The 19919-nt window shown below is 42.7% G+C and overlaps 2 protein-coding genes across 4 annotated transcripts in view; one reads left to right on the plus strand and one right to left on the minus strand.

Annotated features, from left to right (window-relative positions):
* The window catches only part of sbf1 (SET binding factor 1), a 43353-nt gene extending 41577 nt beyond the window's left edge, over positions 1–1776 (minus strand). For all 3 annotated transcript variants that reach the window (XM_037459963.2, XM_037459964.2, XM_037459962.2), the window contains exon 1: positions 1550–1776. In XM_037459963.2, coding sequence (XP_037315860.2) covers positions 1550–1604 — 55 coding nt within the window. In that variant the 5' untranslated portion in view covers positions 1605–1776. The remainder of the gene's footprint in view (positions 1–1549) is intronic.
* An 8989-nt stretch (positions 1777–10765) lies between these two features.
* Positions 10766–19406, plus strand: adm2a (adrenomedullin 2a). The gene is made up of 3 exons (XM_037461920.2): positions 10766–10852; positions 11199–11452; positions 17662–19406. The coding sequence occupies exons 2-3, from the start codon at positions 11355–11357 to the stop codon at positions 18077–18079; spliced, it is 516 nt and encodes a 171-aa protein (XP_037317817.1). The 5' UTR covers positions 10766–10852; positions 11199–11354; the 3' UTR covers positions 18080–19406.
* The last annotated feature ends 513 nt before the right edge of the window (positions 19407–19919 follow it).

Here is a 19919-nt window from a genome sequence, read left to right on the forward strand (position 1 = left end):
AACAATGAGTGAGGACCAAACTAAAAGTGCAAAGTAGACAAGACTGTCCATCTAACTTTAGTAGGTTAAAAAAAGGCTTGTGGTGCATTTCATGTGTATGGCAGCGATGGTTATGATGGGAATAAAATCAATCAAGCTACACGGGATGTTGAAGTCAATGCCTCCACCTAGAAACTCCAGTGTGGTTTACTAGAATTACTGCAAACAGGGAAGCGGTGGTAAAGGGGCCATGCTAACAATCATCATCACCCTTGAGTGTTTGGTTTCACAAGGAATGGGAGCCTTGATCCATTAAAGCCAGTGTGGCTTTAATGTCTGCTTCCCAGATGCTTTTTACAGGCGCCTTCTGCACTGGGTTGCATTCACGCACAGTAGAACAGGAAGGAGCCTTTCTGCAGCGTTTGCAGTGTCCACATTATAACATCCTGTATTCACCACCATGAAAAAATACAAGGTGTAATAAGTGCGTTCATGCAATGAGAAAAGTGATGTAGGTTGCTCCAGCATCGCCGATACAAAAACGGTTTCTCAGGCTGCTTTTAGCCACTGTGGGCTTGTCATGTTACGATTTGCCTCTTCTCAATAAATAATGGGCAAAAGAAAATCCCACTCTATATAAAATATGTTACAAGCTGCATGCTTCCATCGCATTGGGGGGGTTGAATATTTCATGATTAAACGCGCCATTATCCTGCAGATCTAGGCCAAGGCCCCGCCTGGAGGGAGGGGAGGGCTCAGATAACGGTCCAAACCCCGTCCCAACAATACAAGGGAACAGAGCTCTGGTCCGAAGGGGCTCAGGGAGGGGCAAAGCCCTCTGGGTTAATCCACACAAAACAAAGACAAAGAAAACAATCAGCAACTCCGCCGAGGAGAAGAATCGATTTCCAGTTGAAGCTTCATGCCTAAAATTAAGTCCAAGCGGAAATCAGCAGGATTGTCGTAGCAGGACTGTCCCAGAGTAGCCGCTCAGGACCCTGCAGCCACAACACTGACAACCCGCAGTTCGCCACAGTCCGTGTCCAGTTTTAAAATGTGCTTTAAATTGGCGACGGTTGCTGTTGTAACTTTTGTTGACAACTGGGGAAGATGCAGCGGAAACTGTGAATAAATCCGATTTAGGTCACAAACCAAGCGGCCAGCAACCCCCCCCCCCCACTCCCCCCCTTCTCCCATAGCTACCCGGCTAACGTTAGCTCCTAGCAAATAAAGTTAGCTTAGGCTTGCTGTCAATAGAATAGGACTGTTTCTTTTAATCAAGCTACAGTGTGCCTGAAAGTTAAGCAATGCAATGGTGTTGAGCATTCAATGTGTCCTCCGTCAAAAACGCGACACACTAGCTGACAGGCTAGCATTTAAGTACACTAATCCCGGGAGGCCTGCGCGTCCTCGGCACAGAGTTGGAGGCAAACTGACAGCTGTGGCATCTATTGTCGGTCAGTGGTGAACGGCGACCCGTCCCGTCCCCGCCTCCCTCCTTTCCTCCTGTTTACCCACGGCTAAGAATACGCCGCTAACGCTAGCAGTGCAGGCTAACTCAAGTACCCACCTCGCTTGTCGAGGTCGTAGGTGACCACTAGATAGTAGTCGGCGAGCCTGGCCATCTTTGGAGATCACGGCGACAAGCCTTTCTCACTAAATCCTCTTCTGTTTTTCCCGCTAATTGTCCATTTACGTCCTACCGGCGAAAGACACATCACAGGCGACAGTAGCATCCTTCCAGCTGCACCCCGCCGCCATACTGTCAGTAAGCCTTGCCCTGACAGCGCAGAGTCGCGAGTCTGCGCAGTAAGGGACTTCCAGGGAGGGGCAGCCGGGAGGAATGTCCCCTTCGAGAGGAGCCAAACATGCTCAGGGGCCAAAAGTCTGACCCAAGCGTAGAAGAAATACAACAGCACCGTCCCATCCATGAACACTATTATTTCTTTATAATTGTTTTGTATTGTTATATTCCAGATTTGCTACATTTGCCTTTGTCTATCTATGTAGGAGATACTGTTGATAACTGAACAAAGTCATGCTTTAGATAGTCCTGCTTTACCACTACGAGCCCACGCCAGAATGCACATAACACAAGGATTAAATGATGTCTCAATGATGTTAACACCAAATGAGTTTGGCTCTCTTCATTTAATGTGTGAATTACACTATTTCTTCTAATAGAACCTACTGAACTTGCCCCTTTATTGAGTTTCAGTTTAAACATTTGCTCTTTGTGTTTGGATTAAAGGGGGCAAGTCTCCCAAAGGGGCAAATGCAAATCTTATCACAAACTTAATGGGATTGAATATTTGTTTTAAAGATTGATTGTGATTTCATTTCGATTTGTTTTGTTTGTTTAGTTGGAGGGTGTAGTCATAATTATTTGTACATGGTAAAGTCTGATTTTGTAGTTGGATGGTGGGTTTTATATCAGACATTTTCTTTCTCTGCTTCTAAACCAGTACTTCAAAAACAATGGAAAGATGTGAAGGATGTGGGTGGGTCTTTAAAGATTCAGCATTAATATATTCTGTTTTAGTTGTAGCCAGGACCAAAAGACCTGTCTTATTGTCTTTATTGCTTATTATAACGATTTCTCAAACTCCAATTCCTGTCTCATGTTTTTCAGATGAGTAAGACAATTGTTACTCTTATGAGCAAAATAAAGCGATTACTGGAAAAATGTTGAACTTTTTGTTGAAACACTTGAATTAGGCCAAATAAGGCTCAAGAAAAATTTGGCATTTGGTATGACTTCGAGGGCCAGAGGACGTGTCAGAGGGATATGAGAGAGGCCTGAGGGCCAACATCCGCATGGACCGTCCTTGGCTGTCAGCACACTTCCTGCTTTCTGACCTGAAGTGCTAATCACTCTCTGGCTGAAAACAATCCAGAGCATGGGATGCACCATCTTTCTTCAAGAGCTCGCTTGTCCCTCCTCTTAGTAACGAACTTGCCTCCATCTCATCTCACATAGTTATCTGAGAGAGTGTCTCTCTGATTAACACAGTCTCTGACAACCAAAGCTACATGTTACCAGGAGCCAGTAAGCAACTAAATTGTTCTGTTCCCCACTGAGGTCCCTCCTGTGGTTTTGATTCGTATAGATGACGACAAGTCTCAACCGCACACTGACATGTTGCCATAGAGACAGAAAGCCGTTGAGAGAGAGACAAGATAAGAGCCATTCAGTCAACTGAAAGTTAGAGTAGGTTAGAATCTTTTGATCTGTGGTTGTAATATAATGTATTACCTGCAGTATGTAGCAGACAGGAGCATTAGCACAGAAACTACACAATGTACTGCTGACATTCAACAGTCATTTTACCATGATTTCATAATCTACCGCTGCTTAGTTAGTGAGTGTTATAGTGCAACTTTGCTGAGTCATAATGAACCCTTAAAAACACACACACACACACACACAGAAAACATAACCCATCGAGGCAGCTGGAGACCAGAAACTTCTGTGTTCTGCAATGAAACATTTTTGTCCCTGTCAAAGGGTCCTTTTGGCTTTGAAGAGTATAGATAATGGTTTCAGTTCCCCCCAGATAAGGGTATTTGACGGCAGGGCTGAGCGATACAAGTATTTTAAACACAGTTACACTGACAATGGATGAGTACCTCTCACAACCTCACATGATTCTTTTTATTATCAATTATCAAGTGCCTTTGCTCATTGATAATCATTATCGTTGCAACCTTTTATTTCTAATACTGAAGAAGATGTAAACAGCCTGTCTGTGACGGTGTGTTCTTCAAACATGCCAGCCAATCAGAGCACAGAGTCACTCTCTGCAGGATGCGACTGATTTCCTGCAGACTAACCAACACACAGGAAGTGGTTTGAAGGCCTTTTGCACATCACTGTTCTTCACAGTACTATTCCAGGTGCCGATTTCCCTTCAGCTCAGGTGAAGCGCAGCACATGAGCGATGATGGCGCGGATGCTTACAGCCACACGATTGCTGTCTTTAATAGTGTAATTTGAGTTACAAATGCAGGTGGCTCTGCTGTATTTTTAAAAAACATACAAACACTCCTATGTCTTGCATGTCAGTGCAGTAATTTGACCTTCACTATTTCTGCAATGTGTGTACAGTAAACTTGTGTAGCTCCACATTTGTTACTATTTTGTTACTACCCATAACAAACAAGGATGGCAACCCCTGATAGGAAATTATGACAGTTTCAGTTATGTGTCATGTCTCCCGTGCCATTAAATAGTAAAATAGTGCACTATACTGCTAGTTTAACAAAAAATAAATATTATAAAACTATTCTTTTTATTTAATTATATTATTAACTTTTTTTTCTTGATTCGTATTTTCACTATGTGGCTTGTGAGAGCTAAATTATTGAAAGTAATGTACAAAATGTCAGAAGTTAAAGCCCTGAACTTTAATTCATATTTCCCATAATGCAAATAAACATAGAACAGTGGTTTCTTAAAGTCTGTCAGAGCCCACTTTGAGGACATAAGGACATTGTAGAACCCCCGAACCGAACATAAAAAGATAATCGGGTTGTTCCTGCTTTGTTTTGAATGAATTGCACAATAATATATTGTCACGGTTTGGGCTTTTTTCCTGTTTTATTTTGTAGTTTCATGTCTCTTGTTCCTGGGGTTAGCTTCACTTCCTGTCTTCCCCTGTGATTGTGTGCTGTGTCGATGATTGTTTCCACCTGTGTCCAATCACCTGCACCTCCCTTGTGTTTTTAAGCCCTGTGTGCCTGGTGTCCCTTGTCGCGTCATTGTTCAACGTCCCATGGCGACGGTATATGTTTCATTGTATATGTTTGTCCATTTGGCTTTATTAAATGAACCTTTTGTTTTGGAACCCTGCATCTGAGTCCTGCCTGCCTCCACCAGCCTCATGACATATATAATCTATAAAAAATGTGTTTTTAGTTATAAAATAAGTACTTATGGCTTTACTTTTCCAATTAACATTTATTTTATGAACAGTGCAAAAACTTATTTCCACATTTAACAGGAAGTTTTTAAAACCATTTTTTCAGGACTCAGGAAACGTTTATTGCCATTATATGTTTTTTTTGCTGTCTTTTATGTGCTGCGCGTCTGGCTATCTCTCTCTCTCTCTCCATCCATCTCTGCCTGTCCTTATCTCTCTCTTTCTCTCTGCCTCTTTGCTGCGCTTGTTGGCTTGTAATCTGAGCTCAAACCCAACATACGACAAGTACTCATGTCGGTTTCGCTTTCGTTTTTTTTCCGTCCTGGCTGTGTGTTACGATTAGAATGAAGCCCCAACCCCCCCTCTCTCCAGGGGTCGCAACCCCGTGTTTGGGAACCACTGGCATAGAGAATACCCTCTTTTTGCAATAGGCACAGTGAAGTTAATGTGATGATCACCACATTTTGAAGAAAGACATTCGTTTTTTTAAAATTTATCTACGGGCCTTGTGCAGTACATAATGCATGAAGACAGGAAGATGGTATCTTGTTTAAACGCAACAGAGCAAATCAGACGTGGATATATCCGCCTCATTTTCACTTCACTTGTTACGGTACTTGTATCTTTGTCAGTAGTTATAGTATAACCACACAGATTTAGAAACAGACATTCTGTTTCCAAAAGCATGTGTAGCCCTGGAAAATACACATATGTGATTATTTCATATTTTGCTTTAAAACAATCTCCTTCCACCAGATATTTGGAACCTGGCTTAAGGGATTTGTTCCCATTCAAGCACTCATCTGCACCTTACCACACCGGGGCTTTCATCCTGCCACAAACGCAGAATCTCCCCTTTCTTTCATCAGGCACAGTGATTTTCAGGGAAGCTACACCGTAATCAGAACCTCCTGCACTTTGCTCCATCTTTCCCACACTGGAATCTGATCCCTCATTTGTGCACAAAACTGTCTCAGCACTGTCCTGTTGGCTGCCTCCTCCTAGACACACACACACACACACCGCCGCACTGGTGAGCGGCCATGCCAAACAAACTTTGACTGAGAAGGCGCGGACAAAGTCAACAAATCATTGAACGTCGTCTCTAACAAGCCGTGTAAACAAAGCTTAGCGAAGCAGCCAAGAGGATGGCAACAGGGCGACAGTGGGAAAACGTCTCCCGATTGATTCTCAAATAGCGACTGAACAGTGATGTGCTCGACTATTGCCTTCAAAGCGCATGACAAGGCCCTGATGAGATGTTTGTTTTATTTTCCCAAATGATAAATGGTATTTCTTATGTTTTGGGGGTATGTACTCAGGTACATATATAAGTATGTACTTATGTACTCATGAGGCTAAACCTCATGGGAAGCATCATAACAGAGTCGCTATCAGCAGGGGCTGCTGTACAGTGTGAACTCTGTTGATGTAAGAGGAGGTTCACTAGGGGGCAGCAATCATTAGACTACCACAAAAGGTGGAATAAACCTCACCAAGTGAGAAGAAGTTGGCAGATTCACTCCAAAATATGCTCAACAGAAATATTAAATATATGACTTGAAGAGGAATTCAATGTCTGTCCATCATTTATGGCTGTATCACTTCTTGGTGTAAGGAGGGAGGAAGAAGTGGAGGATGTGTACCTATTAGGCGTGGTCTATTCTTCGAGAATCACGGCTAAATCCTCCAATACAACAGGAAAATCTGCTGGTGCATGGGACATATTGATGCAAAATGTGGTCTTCAATAATCAGCAGGGAGGAACACAGAGCCCAGGACAGTAAGGATAGAGGACATAACACTCTACCAGGGCCATGCACTGTTTAAGTGGACACCTGAGCAAACATGCTGTTCTCAGCCGGAACCATGACAGAAAAAACAAGCACTTTGGATAAAGCGTTCTTCAGACACATGAGCTGGTTTACTAATAAACCGGAGAAAGCCACACAATGTTCTTTCATAGGACCTACAAGTCCTCGTCAAAACTGCAGGTGTTGGCTGTATGTGAAGTCTTTCACATGATCTCCCGATAGCACCAATTTCTATACATGCTGTCACAGAAGTTAAAGGTATGAGTTGCATCCAGCCAGGAAGATCAAGTTGGTTTGACACTAGAGGCAAATATAATTTATTTTGTGGTGAATTTTACATTCATAATATCCAGCGTTAACATATCTTCATGGAAACAGGGGAACAGGGGAACTACTTACTGAGCTTTCAACTGCATCCTAACTTACTGAATGGGTTGCTATACTGTACCTCCAAGTATCCATATCGACTTTTTAACTGCTCTTCTGTGAAGAAGAAAGAAAGAGACGTCATGAGGCCAAATTCCAGCAACCTTTTAATTACTACATTTAATTTACAGCATATGTGTAGAAATTGGAGAAACTCATACGTCACAACCTGGACAAAAAAAAGCATAAATATCTGGCCCCTTTAAAACGTAACTTTTAAATGTGATTTTTTTACAAGGTCTCCTGATATTCTATATCAAACTTTAAAAAAACATTATTTCCTTGGTTTGATCGAACTCCATTGTTGTTCAAAAACAAGAGTGCTAAGCTGCTTGAGGTAAATACATAAACTACATAATCTACGGGATTGGGAGGATTTGCAATCCCTCTCAAAGTCTTCCAGCATGGTTCCGACTGAGCAGGCGGGTTGGAGCTACCAGTGCTCACACCGTAAACAATGGCAGGAAATGTCTTGTTGTGTACGTGGCTAGCAGCTAGCTGGTCGAGTCCAAACTAGTGGCCGCAGTGCAAAAGGTTCACACCATCATCAGCTGAGAGTAAACAACTGCATGAGCATCAACAAGCGCCTCCGGCCTTCAATGCTTTTGACAGTTTGCTTCCCTGCGGCCAGCGCTGTTCTTTGATCAATCCTAATGAGACGAACGCATTATTATGTTGAGTTGTCCCAGTCTCCTCAGCTCAAAGATTCACAGTAACAAAAACAAGACAGAGGAGGCTGCACAATCGGAGGGAAGGTCGACTGCACTTTGATCATTTAACTAAGTTGCCAAAACTTGACAAAGATGGCGCCTCCTTTTAAAACCGCCCTGTGGTGCAGTGGCTCGCTTCACAGAGTAACCTCTCATGTTCGCTAATTGCCGCCTAAAACAAAAGTAAAAGCAGTGCGCGACTGAGAGATCAAAGCAGGCACAGAGCTGCCGTCACAGGCCACAGAGCTCTTACATAAACCCGTCACGATCGGGGGAGAAATGACCTGCTTGCATTGCAAAGTGTGAGCGATAAAGGTTCCTGTCAGCTGTCTGTGTTGGGAAGTACATAAATCATGGCGTCATTGAAGCTATAACAATAGGTGCCACTACAGTGCAGGCTGTACTTTGGGACGCAACATTTATTGTGAACAAATCTAGCGTAACTTAGTCAGCAAGATCAGAACCACACCTGACAACATGGCTGTGAACATTACTTGTTTCCTTTTTTGAGAACAAATAAGGTAACACGACAGGAATTGGCTCGCGACGGAGTCTTTGAAATGCACTCAAACTGGATTAATGTGTGAGCGGCAGATCAAGCTGCAGGACTAACTCTGATGGTGTTATAACGACTGAGGGACTACGTGAGGCGATCAAAGGAAGGCCTGACGACGGCATCGGGGGGCGAGAAGTTGGCAACTATCGCTGGGCAATCTGCCTGAGTGAAGATCACTCAAGTATCGCTTCACATTACCAGCAAGGGCAGAGATCACAGTGAGGCCAAACGCTTATACAGCCCCAAACACAGTTTGGAGTTATTTGCGATACTGGTAGCATTTTTTTTGCCAAGCATTGATTTGTATTGTGTCATCCTTTTAATGAGCTAAATTACTCCACTCTAACAGTCAATTCTCAGGGTTTAGCCCGTTTGATCCACTTTAAAGATACTTCCTTAAAGATGTGGTCTCACCATGCTAATGATTTGGTTTTTAGTCCATTTCCTCAGGTTTAGCTCTATCCAGGTAGCTTGATAACATGAAATATGTCCATACACCTTTTGTTAGACAAAACCAAATATCAGCCCACTCTTTGGAGTGAGCTGTTAGCTTTAGCTTTTACACAGGGCTAGAAGAAGTGAAGACTGAACCCTAAATCTCAGGGCTTGGAATAACCCGGGGTTAGAAATGTGCACGTGAACAGGGGCTAAGTTATCCAAGGGTCACTCAGGGCTACAAGAATGTGCGTCGCACCAACATAAATATAGATGTTTGCATACTTTTCATTAGTCCACATTGTCTTACAAAGATTAGAAAGATTGATTGGACATATATGTAATGTGAAATAGGTTAAATCATCTGTCTTACAGACACAATGATTTGCTGTTCTAGATGTTTGTCTGTCTGTTCGAAATTGGATGAGAATGCCTTGACATCTATACTGTATGTCCAGTTTTCTGTGGCCGGCTTACTGGTGTTTATTTAGACAAGGTCAATGGTTTTGTACATCAGTGAGACGACAAATAACAAGCAGCCCGTCCTTGCATTCCTCATGGAGACTCTGGCTTGTTATTGTCCCCTTTGCCCTCGGATGTACGGCTTCCCTCCGGGATCCGAAGAGACGCACTTGTCCAGCTGTCAGCAGCCCGCTCAAAATTGATTTAGACATGGATCAGGTGTATCACTATTCCGTCGCCATACCAGTCAACTGAGTGAGAATGGAAAGAGGGCGCTTAGACACAGTTAAAACCAATCCTCTCCAATGAGATGGAATAAGCTGCATAGGATTCATCTGAGTCATGAAAGTGAGAAGGAAAACATGCTCAGACATGATGACACAAGTTTGTCATTTCCGCAGGTTCACAAAACACAACTAACGGCTACTAATTGCTCCCCGATTAGTTCATTATTTATAGATATTATAGTAATTCTCTGCCAGCGAGCTGCTAAGTCAGCGTTGACAACAGCTATGAACTGTGCATAAGCATTCAGTTAAGAAAACATATCCATCGGTGTGACTTGTAGAAGAATTCTGGGGATTCTGCGAGGATTCCCGGATTTCCCTCTATCTATCTCACACACTCGGCTGAGTGCAACGATAAGAGATAGGGGAGGGCTTGGTTAGGGAAGGTACAAATTGGGTTTTTCTTCCTGAGAATGCATCTGCGATCATGAGTTACAGTTACCTTATCATCCTGATCTATCAGCCACATTGCTGTGGGGACTTCTGTGTTGCTCAATTATGACTTACAAATGGACCTTTTGTGTATTATGTGGTACCTGACATGTTTTTTATGTACATCTTGTAGCAGTGCTATAGGCCCCTCTAATGTTGCGCTGCGCTGAGATCTTATGCCACTATAATATTTCTGTAAAACTCCTGTGACTCGGTTCCGAAAGTGGATCTGTCTGCTTAGAGCTATTTTTACAGTAAACCTCGAGATACACTTTATTCGTTGCGTTTGTTATCTGATCCATTTCTGTATTAGTATATTTTTTTGCTTAATATACATACCATACTATTGGATACTGTGTTTTATTTCGCAATTTAATTTTTGCAGTATTATTTATTTTATACTTAATCATTATTATAATAGTGTTATTTTTATATTCGATTCTATTTGCTCATTAATATGAACTATATCTTATCTTTTCGTTTGAACAATTCCCCTTTGCCTTTACAATACTATCAACTTTGTCTTTATTATATCTAAATAGAATCTATAAAATCACACGCAAGAAGTAGTGCCTTTTTTTTCAAATAGAGGAAGCCTTACTCTCCACAAAGTGCTTCCGTGGTTTGCCAACCGCATTGAAGATAATGATGTTTCTGCAGCACCTTTGCCCACCGGCACCCGGCAGTAAGCTCCTCCCACTCGGCAGCTATTTAAACCCTCATTGTCACCGGCGCTCAGCTTCACACTGGAGAACTTGATCTTGACCAGCAGGGTTTGGAACCATTGAGGGGAAACTTTAAAGTCATCTGAGCAGTAACTACCAAGGAGGTGAGGCTTCTGTTTGCTTTTTGTTATGACTACGTGTGTTCACGAATGTAAGGGGCTATCCCAGAGTAATAGCATAATAGAGATCATTTTGGGACTTTTTCAAGAGATTTAAACTCTTCATCTGGTTGCTTTTTTTCGGATGGTGTGGTAAAAGAAGTATAAGTTGCGGTGAATAATCCAGTGATGTTTTTTCTTTGTGCAAAGTGTGTGTTTTGGAAAAACTTCTCAACAAGTGAAGGTTGTTAATTCTAGATGATTCAATGGGTTAGTTTCACGAGGCTCTGTCTCTCCCTGTTCCTCCTGGCTGCGCTGCAGGTTCATTGAATCCATCTGATTTCCTCCATAGGTTCATCCACATTCTCCACGTCCCACCTTGGATATTTAAACCCCATCTCACCCCTTCTGGTTGCCACCCACCCGCCCTTGGGACTAACCCGTAGCCCGGTCCGTGTGGTCGTGTCCTCCGTCCCGTAGAGGGCGTCGAGTTAACGCCGGCCCGGAGATGCCGTCCCTTCTCCCGCTTGCTGTGTATTGCATCAGCCTGGTTTCCCTCCAGCAGCCGCTGGCTGTGGCGGCAAAGGACGCTCGCGACAGCAACAGGTAAAACACCCGCATTTTTATTAAGGCCATCAGCGCTTCTGATTGGCTGAATGGGACTTTTTAAACACACCTGAAGCCTCCCCCTCCCCCCCCCCTGGCATTAGTATCTCTATCCACTTTGACCTGTTTGGTTTCTGAGCTATATTGCCATTATTCACTTTTAATGATGAGTTGAAATACATCAGTTAGGTACAAAACTATTTTATAAAACAACATCATTATTTTAGTCTAGCATACTACATACAGCTAAGTTGCATTTCCCCAGAGGATCATGGTGTTGTTAAAATGTCTCTAGAATATCAGCTTTGCTTTCGGTTATCTTATGTTCACTTCGTCCAGTCGGTTAACCAGGCTACTGAATGGCTTGTGACCCACAGTAATAAACCACTCAGGGTCAGTGGTGTTAACAGTTGAAGGTGTCGTGCTGCGTCAAGCAGATAGAAGATATCGTGGAGTGCAAGGTCAAAGGCTCTCGTGATATAATAAAACACGTCCAGTCTCCTTGAGATGAGGAGAGATCCGCTGTGGAATCATTTAGAATGCATTATTTAAAACATTAAGAAGAATGATACATTTATATAATGATATGTATGTGTTTGTGTTTATAGCCTGGCCATCCCTCTCCATATTGTAAAAGTACAAAGTGGGCTAAAGTTGAAAGTAAATGATCATTACTCACGGGGTCATGCAGGTTAGAATTTGACATGAAATTGCTCTTGTATCCGACGTTCAACTGGTACGGGGAATTTGCCACGTCAGTTGACCAGCATCACTGGTGCAATCAAACTGCGTTGACCGATTTTTTTTTTCTTAACATTTAAATGATGATATGTCTCCGCTTCCCTCCTCCACCTCTTAATCTCAATTAGTAACTGTTTGTAGAGGTTTTGTTTGGTTTAATCCCCCTGTGAATCTGTGAGGAAAACTGGTAATTCTAAGGTGGGAAAACCAGTTAGCCGGCAGCCACGGCCAGAAATACCAGCATGGACCTCTGTAAAAGGATCTTGTTAGACGCTGTGTGGTACCTGTATTTTTCCACACCTCAAGTGTCAGGCCGACACACATTCGGCCTGTGTGAATGTGTGGCCGAGGCCTGCCAGCGAGGCAGTCCCCCTGTTCAGGAGCAGTGAGGACTGGAGATGAGTTGGTGTGTCAATGCCCCCTTCTGGTGAATTTTGAATCCACATCTGCTGGTTCAAAGTTAGCACTTATCAGTGATCCTATATTAATCTTAATCTAACGAAAGGTATCTCTTATCCTAAATCATACACATTTATCTGGATTCCTTATTCACAAGGTCTGCAAACATCTGGGGTCGAACATGAAATTAAATGAAAAGCAAAGATTTTAAGTGCAACAGTTAACAACTAATACTGATAACAGTGTAAGTAGATCTGGGAGTGTCGTATTCCTCTTGGGTGTGTGCGTGTGTGTCCTTAAGTTACTCATCAAAATGAAGTACAGCGTGGCTCTTGTATTTTTCCCAGCTCTCTTGGCCCCATCATTCCCTCTGCTTGAAACTGTCCTCATCAGATTTGGTCGTTGCGGCAGATTCAAGTAGTTGAGTGGGACTTGGATTAGTTTCATTTGACGGTTGAGTATAGAGCTGCAGCGCTTTGATGACTCATCGCTCACTGCCGTTTCCAGCCTTTAATTGTTTCTATCTGAATGTATTTAACTAAAATATATTTGGATGTAGTACTGAAAAAACAAGACATGTGATGGTCTTTTTCTATCTTCATTACTATTTGGATTGATCTATAAAATCATTAGCAGGTGAATTGACAATGAAAATATTGGTTAGTTGCAACGCTACATCAGAACATGCAGTAATTTATACATTCCCTTAGCTTGCGGATCCAACATTGCTATTTTTTTCTTCTTCCAATGTTGGTTTTACATTTAATCTTTATTTGACTGTTCTGTTTACTTGTTATCTTCTTGTCACTGCTGATTCTGGGGAGGTTGACGATATGTTCTCATCCTAATACCAATGAGATGAACTTACTTAAACAGTGACAAGATAACAATCCTTCACTGGCTGCTCCATGGTGCACCCATCCAAGTCAAAGGCAAATACCTCCCTTAAATCAGACTGTTTATGGATACATAAATAATTAAGAAATTCCATAAGAGAAACCCCATCCCTTCCAAATACATGGGTGAAGCTGGTTTCTGTGTTGTTGGGACTTAGACTAAGTGGTTGGGTCAGGCAATTTTTATAGGGACCCGGTCTGTACCAACATGCATCACTGTGACAACACAGTGCGAGATCTCCCTCCTCCGTCACTTCTGCTTGACAAGCCTCAACATTTCCCACCTTGCACAGCTCCCATTAATGTCCTATCGGGCTTTTATTAGGACAGTATATTCTCCCTCTTCTCTTGACCAAAGAGCACATCATGTTCTGTTACTATCACATGCTGACAGCATGATTACAACATGACTACAAATACTTCTCCTTCTCCCGTTGGACTCTGATACCGCGTGTGAGCTCAGATGTCTGTCATTCCTTCCCAGTTACATGTTTGTGTCTGCGTTCCATAAGGCAGACAATGCAGTGCAGATTCCAGAAGTGGAAAGCGGATCTTTATTCCAAAGACGAAGAACATATAAAGCTAATTTGTGGTCAAGCTTTACATATGCTGCTTCTGCTCCGTCTGGACCACATTTAAATGTGGGGTTGAAAGGCCTGGGGTCCAACGTAGAAACTCTCAACTAAATATTTTAAAAAGACTGAATTTTTTTTCCTTCCATTCCTTCTTTGTTGATTCTTTTTGAATTGCTCTGCATAAGCAGTTAGCTTGGGGTCGATCCTCTTTATATCACTATCTATAACCCGGCATGTTTATGCATTATCAAGAAACCGCATGAAAATAACTCTCTTTTTATTGTGTATACATTCTCAGAATGATTCAAATCAGGATTGCCTCCGCTCTAAATCAGCTCAAGAGAGGCCTCTTCTTGTATGTCTTGTAAACAGGAATTTGGGCTCGGACTACCCATATATATATATATATATATAAATGTACGATATACACAGTTGCATGGCTCCTTGGGGGTCAATCTCAGGCAGCAGTTGCGGGGGGTGAAAGCTGCAACCGAGCAGGCCCAGAATTCCATCGTGGATTAATGGCTAAGACCTGAATTCCACCCTCCACATCCTTAAAAAACAGGTTTCCGCTTCACACAGATGCGCCAACGTTAGGGTGGAAGTCAGGGTTAGTGGTGGTTTACACTCTGCCGGGTTGAGGCTGGGGGTCAGAGGTAGTAGGCTTAGCCTACACAGCGAGGGCTCTGAAGCTGAGGCTTGCTACCAACATCAGTCAGTAATGCTGTAAGGTTAATAAAAAAGAAAAACTCAGCAAGGCAGCACAAAGGGGATTGGCCAAAGGAATAATCTTCAGTCAAAAGGAATTTCAGTTTTAAGACCCTAAACCTAGGCCATGCAAGGCGTTGGCTGAAAAATTGAAGTCAAATTAGCTTCCAAGCAAGTAGATCCATTAAGTGGTTGGACTTTATAGCCATATTGGCCTGTCTTGTGAGATCACATGTGACCTAGTGGAAGAATTATCCAAGAGTCCTTGATGTTACCTCAATGTAACTAGAGCTTGGCCTCGTGCTTCATTACACATAATACACATAATTATTAACATAAATAGGGTAATTAAAATATGCCTGTAGGGAACTACTTAAGAAGAACTAATGCAATAATTGTTTTAATTTAACGGAAATATATTACGCTTCAAATAAAATAGGAAAGAAAACTATTGGATGGAATTCTTGAAAATCAAGAAAGATCTCCAGAGATCAATCACTTAGGAAACACAAACACATTTAATCGAATATAAAGAGCTAAAATGATATTCCTCGTTGTAATTGATGTTGCAGCACAGTCATGGGGTCCGTGTGGCCGTCTGCCAGCCATTACAGATGCACTTACAAGTCAACTTGTTTTTGGCAAATTGGAGTTGATCAAGCAGCAAAGTCCAATCTGATCTGAGGGTTAGAGGGTTTGTGTTAGATTGTTAGGGAAACCCGGGATCATCTCTAGTCATGAGAGATGGCGAGCTGGCCATGACCAAAACATTTAGTAGTGCATAGTAGGAGCTAAGAGCACTACCTCTACCGGGTACTCGAGTGGTCAATGCATCCGTGTCACAGGGACAGCTTTGCTCACTTTACAATCTGTTAGAATCTGGATGGAAAAAGTGGACGCAGTCACCCTGGCGTCCACACACATTGCTTTGAGCTTTGAGTTAAATAGTATTATTTTGGAAGCTATATAAGCATCCAAAAAAATACAACTCACCTGATGCAAGATACCAAGTTACCTCCCCGTTGCCTTCCCTTTTCATACTAGGTGGGGGCTGCCTGTTCTCTACAGGGTTCAACTCCTACCCTGCACTGTATCAACAAAAATGGATTACCAAAAGGACAAAGTGGGCAACTGCCAGTTGAGTTTAGAACCTCTAGGTGCGTTGTGTGGTAATTTATATCATTCCAATTGTGATTGTTAATATTTTATGCACCACTCAAGCGACATTTAACGAAAGAAATGGGCCTCTCCCCATAAGTAGAAAACTACATCCGTACCAACTTTTGAGCTTCAGTATCTAAAATACACGAAAAAGATTAGGCTACAGTTCTTTCTTATATAAAGTACACTCAGAACAGTGTAGCTGCCCTGCAAATAGCTTTCACGTGCCATCAAATGCAACATCCCCTCTGCAGGCCCGGTGGGTGTGACTTGGTGATGTGGCACCCTGGCACACCAAGCCTGTCCTGGAAACAGTGCTTGCCTCCATCTGTGGACATATTCATTCAGCCACTGCCACTGTAGCACGGCAGGTCCCCTCCAGACTAGCAGACCTGCCAACAGGCAACCAGCAGCTCAACTGGCTGAATAAACCAGAAGCGTCACATTTCAACAAAGATCCCAAACCCACCACACCATATTTATCACTTTTCATTCATTCAAAATAGAAATAATAGTGCCAAACCTGACTCAGTGGGAAAATGTTTTCCTTTGACTCAAAAAACCAAAGACCACCGCTTCCTTTTCACATTTTCATCCTATTCATCTACTGGTATAACAGCCCTTTCCTTTCTACTTGGCCTGACTTTTAGCAGTAGCGATGGGTTAATATTGAGGGGCTTGAGTCACGCTGTGCTCTACAAACACAGCGTGGACAGTTCAGCAAAGAGCTGCAGGGTCAAGTTGTGATAAGCGTCTTTGTCAAACAGTGAACAGATGGTCAGTTGGTGGACTCCGGTTCTGCTAAATGGCCCGTACTCACCAGTCTGTCTACACAACCTATGTTTAAAAAAAAGGAGATTTGGGGGTTTTATTCATCCGTTTTTTTTTCTGAGAAGTCTTAGAAATGAATGGTGCGATGGTGGCGCATGGAGAGTAGTGTGGTGCACTGGGAGCCCCAAGGTTGGTGGTTTGAATCCCGGCTGCCCCATGTGCCATGTCGAAGGGTCCCTGAGCAAGACACCCAACCCCTAATTGCTTCCCAGGCAAAATGTAATGCATGGGTTATAATGTAATGTAAGTCGCTTTGGCTTAAGCGTCAGCTAAATTACATGTAATAAAGTAGTAATAATGTCTCTAAAGCAAGATGGCTGTGCAGAGAGACATGCTGTGTTCAGATAGCACAGCATGATGAATGATTTGTTTTATTAAAGCTGCTTAGTACGGGTAACGTGTAGGTCATTTATGCAGTTCCCTTATAACACAAGTTGCTTTAGTTATGCTGCTGGCAAGTGCATTTATTTTAAAACCTATTCCATCATCATTCGTACCCTGTTCCACCCAGCGGCAGAAATTATTGAGGCACAGATGTTCATTTGTATTTTTATGAACCACATTAGCTACAAATGTTTGACATTTGAGCACACAGCCACAGTACACAGCCTAGCATGGTATTCAACACGAGGAATTAACCCTTTCATAGGCCCCGCCCCTCAAACGCAGTCTCACTAATAGTGTAGAGTATCCACTCTACTATCCATCATTTCCTAGTCTTCTGTCTGGATCATAAACTATTCAATGTTTACTTTTAGATTTATCGTTTTTTTCTGACATTAGATCATATATTTTCAAGCAGTGCAGTGTGTTAATCTAACAGCTTGACAGAGTTGCAGCTTAGCAAATCATCATGGTTCCAGGACATGTTTTTACTGTATTTCTGTCTTCTCCTCAGGCTGGACCTCCTCAACAAGCTCATCAACCAGAGAGAGGATAAGGCCTCGGTGTCAGGAAGCCAGGCTCACATGCCCATGCCCTCTTCGGCACCCAGACATCCCCCAAAATGGCTCGCCGGTTTTCTGAGACACCAACCAGCTTCGGGAGTGAGAGCCGCCTCCCCGGAGCTGGCATGGGCACGTCCGGTTGGGACTTCACAAATCGAGCTGAGGGGGCCAAGAGTTCGTCGCCATGCTCATTCTGGATCGCGTAAGGGTCACCACTATCCCCAGCATGCCCAGCTGATGAGAGTGGGTTGCGTCCTTGGAACCTGCCAAGTGCAGAACCTCAGCCACCGGCTCTATCAGCTCGTTGCCCAGAACGGCAGAGAGGACTCATCCCCCATCAACCCTAGGAGCCCCCATAGTTATGGATGAGTTAGTTGGTACCCCAATACACCCGCAGCAAGTCGATCTATGTCTCTATTTATTTATCTCTTAACATATTTTTGGTATTGGTTTTATTAGAGTTCTATTTAGTCTCTATTTAGTATATATTTAAAAATGACAACTGTACTTCCCATAAAAGTCAGTTGTCAAACCTTTTTCTGCTGATTGATGCTGATTCAACTGAATCACTGAAACCCCTTTGTGTTCTCCGGCCATACTGAGAACCTTTGGCCTTTTTAGGAACATTCAAAGTATTTTTGGTTCTCAGTTCTGAACGCTGAAAATAAGGCCTCACTTTGACGTCTTAATCCTATTAATATTAGAAAGAAGGCTTGTCCTTAACACCGTCCAGTGACCTGGTCCTGTCTGCCAACTGACCTTTGTGGCGGCTGTTATTCCGCTGCTCATTGATCAAACATTTAAGCCTCTAATCTAGATTTCAGAGCCGGGGCCCTGTCAAAACCATTGCCTTCCCAGAGACCCCTTGAATGACCCAAAGAACCCTTTTACCTTTCCATTTGCCCTCTTTTCATTAACATTGGAATTCCCAGGTGATTTCCCAATTGCATAGTACAAATATGACAATGCTGACAACCCTGGAATATTGGGTTGAACGTGGAATATTACAGGAGCAGGAGTTTTGTTTTTCAGGACCACAGTTTACGATCCAACTCAATGTCCCAAAGGATCCGTTTTAGTGTTACATTTCAGGAGCCAGTTGGTCAGCACAGTAGGTGGCAATAGGAGCTGCCGCTGCTGACATTTTCCCTGCCAAAGGTCGAGTCTGAAATATCAGCCATTTCACGTGATTCATAAGTTCCCCTTGCAAGTCACGACGTTGGGTTGACAGCTGTTTAATACAACTGACCTAATCACTTTAGGCACACATACCTACTCAACAGGGGGGGGGGGGGGCTGAGTTTCCCATAGTCTACAAACACAATGCATAAATATAAAGAGCAAGGCATGTGGCTTCCACACATGTGCACACACATTACCATTTAAGGTTAGGTTGTCCCCCCCTTAGCAACATATTTTGGGTGATTTTCCAGGGTAAGATGCATTCCCTCTTCTTGAAAGAAATATTGCTGCTTATTATTTTGATATAATATTTTCTACTGCTGTGACAAAATCCCATTCACCTCCGTTTATATTTGGGAGGAGATAGAGGTCTCTAAAAATACGCCCAGCCATGATGGAGGATGGATGGATAGAGAAATATATATGGCATCTCTTTCTACATTTCCTCCAGGCAATACTTGACAAGACAGAGTACCCGTTGCTGTCCACATGTAGTGTGTTGAACAGGTTAAAACTAACCCCTGAGACGTCTGTTACACTGCGGATTTCTTACGTGACACCACAGGGACCAAAATCTTAAGTCCCCAATTTTCGAACATGGCAAAACTAAGTCAAAAATAGCCGCCCTGACATTCCCTCCTCTCTATATTCGCCTCAGCTCTGAAATGATGGGCGGGCGATGGACTGAGAATAACTGAGCTCAAGCTCTACTTATTCAGCACGCTTACATTTTACGCAACCATGTGGACGAGGAATGTAATTACATGACATATTATTTCCATACTTTTAGTCTGAGAATGTACTATGTGGTGTTTTTTGGTAGGAATACAGTAATTTAGATGATCGCATCTGGTGTTCTGTATGAAAGTTGGCAATTTCTTTAAGCGCAATAGTTAAATATTCACCAAATACCTGGCAATACTTGACAAACTTAACGACATATGACCTACATCATATAATATTGTGTCCTTTTATTGTAATCTGTGTCTTTTGATTTTACTCGTGTCTCTTTCTTTTGTTGGCTCTC

The sequence above is a fragment of the Pungitius pungitius genome, chromosome 2 (genome assembly GCF_949316345.1).
Source record: "Pungitius pungitius chromosome 2, fPunPun2.1, whole genome shotgun sequence".
NCBI lineage: Eukaryota > Metazoa > Chordata > Actinopteri > Perciformes > Gasterosteidae > Pungitius > Pungitius pungitius.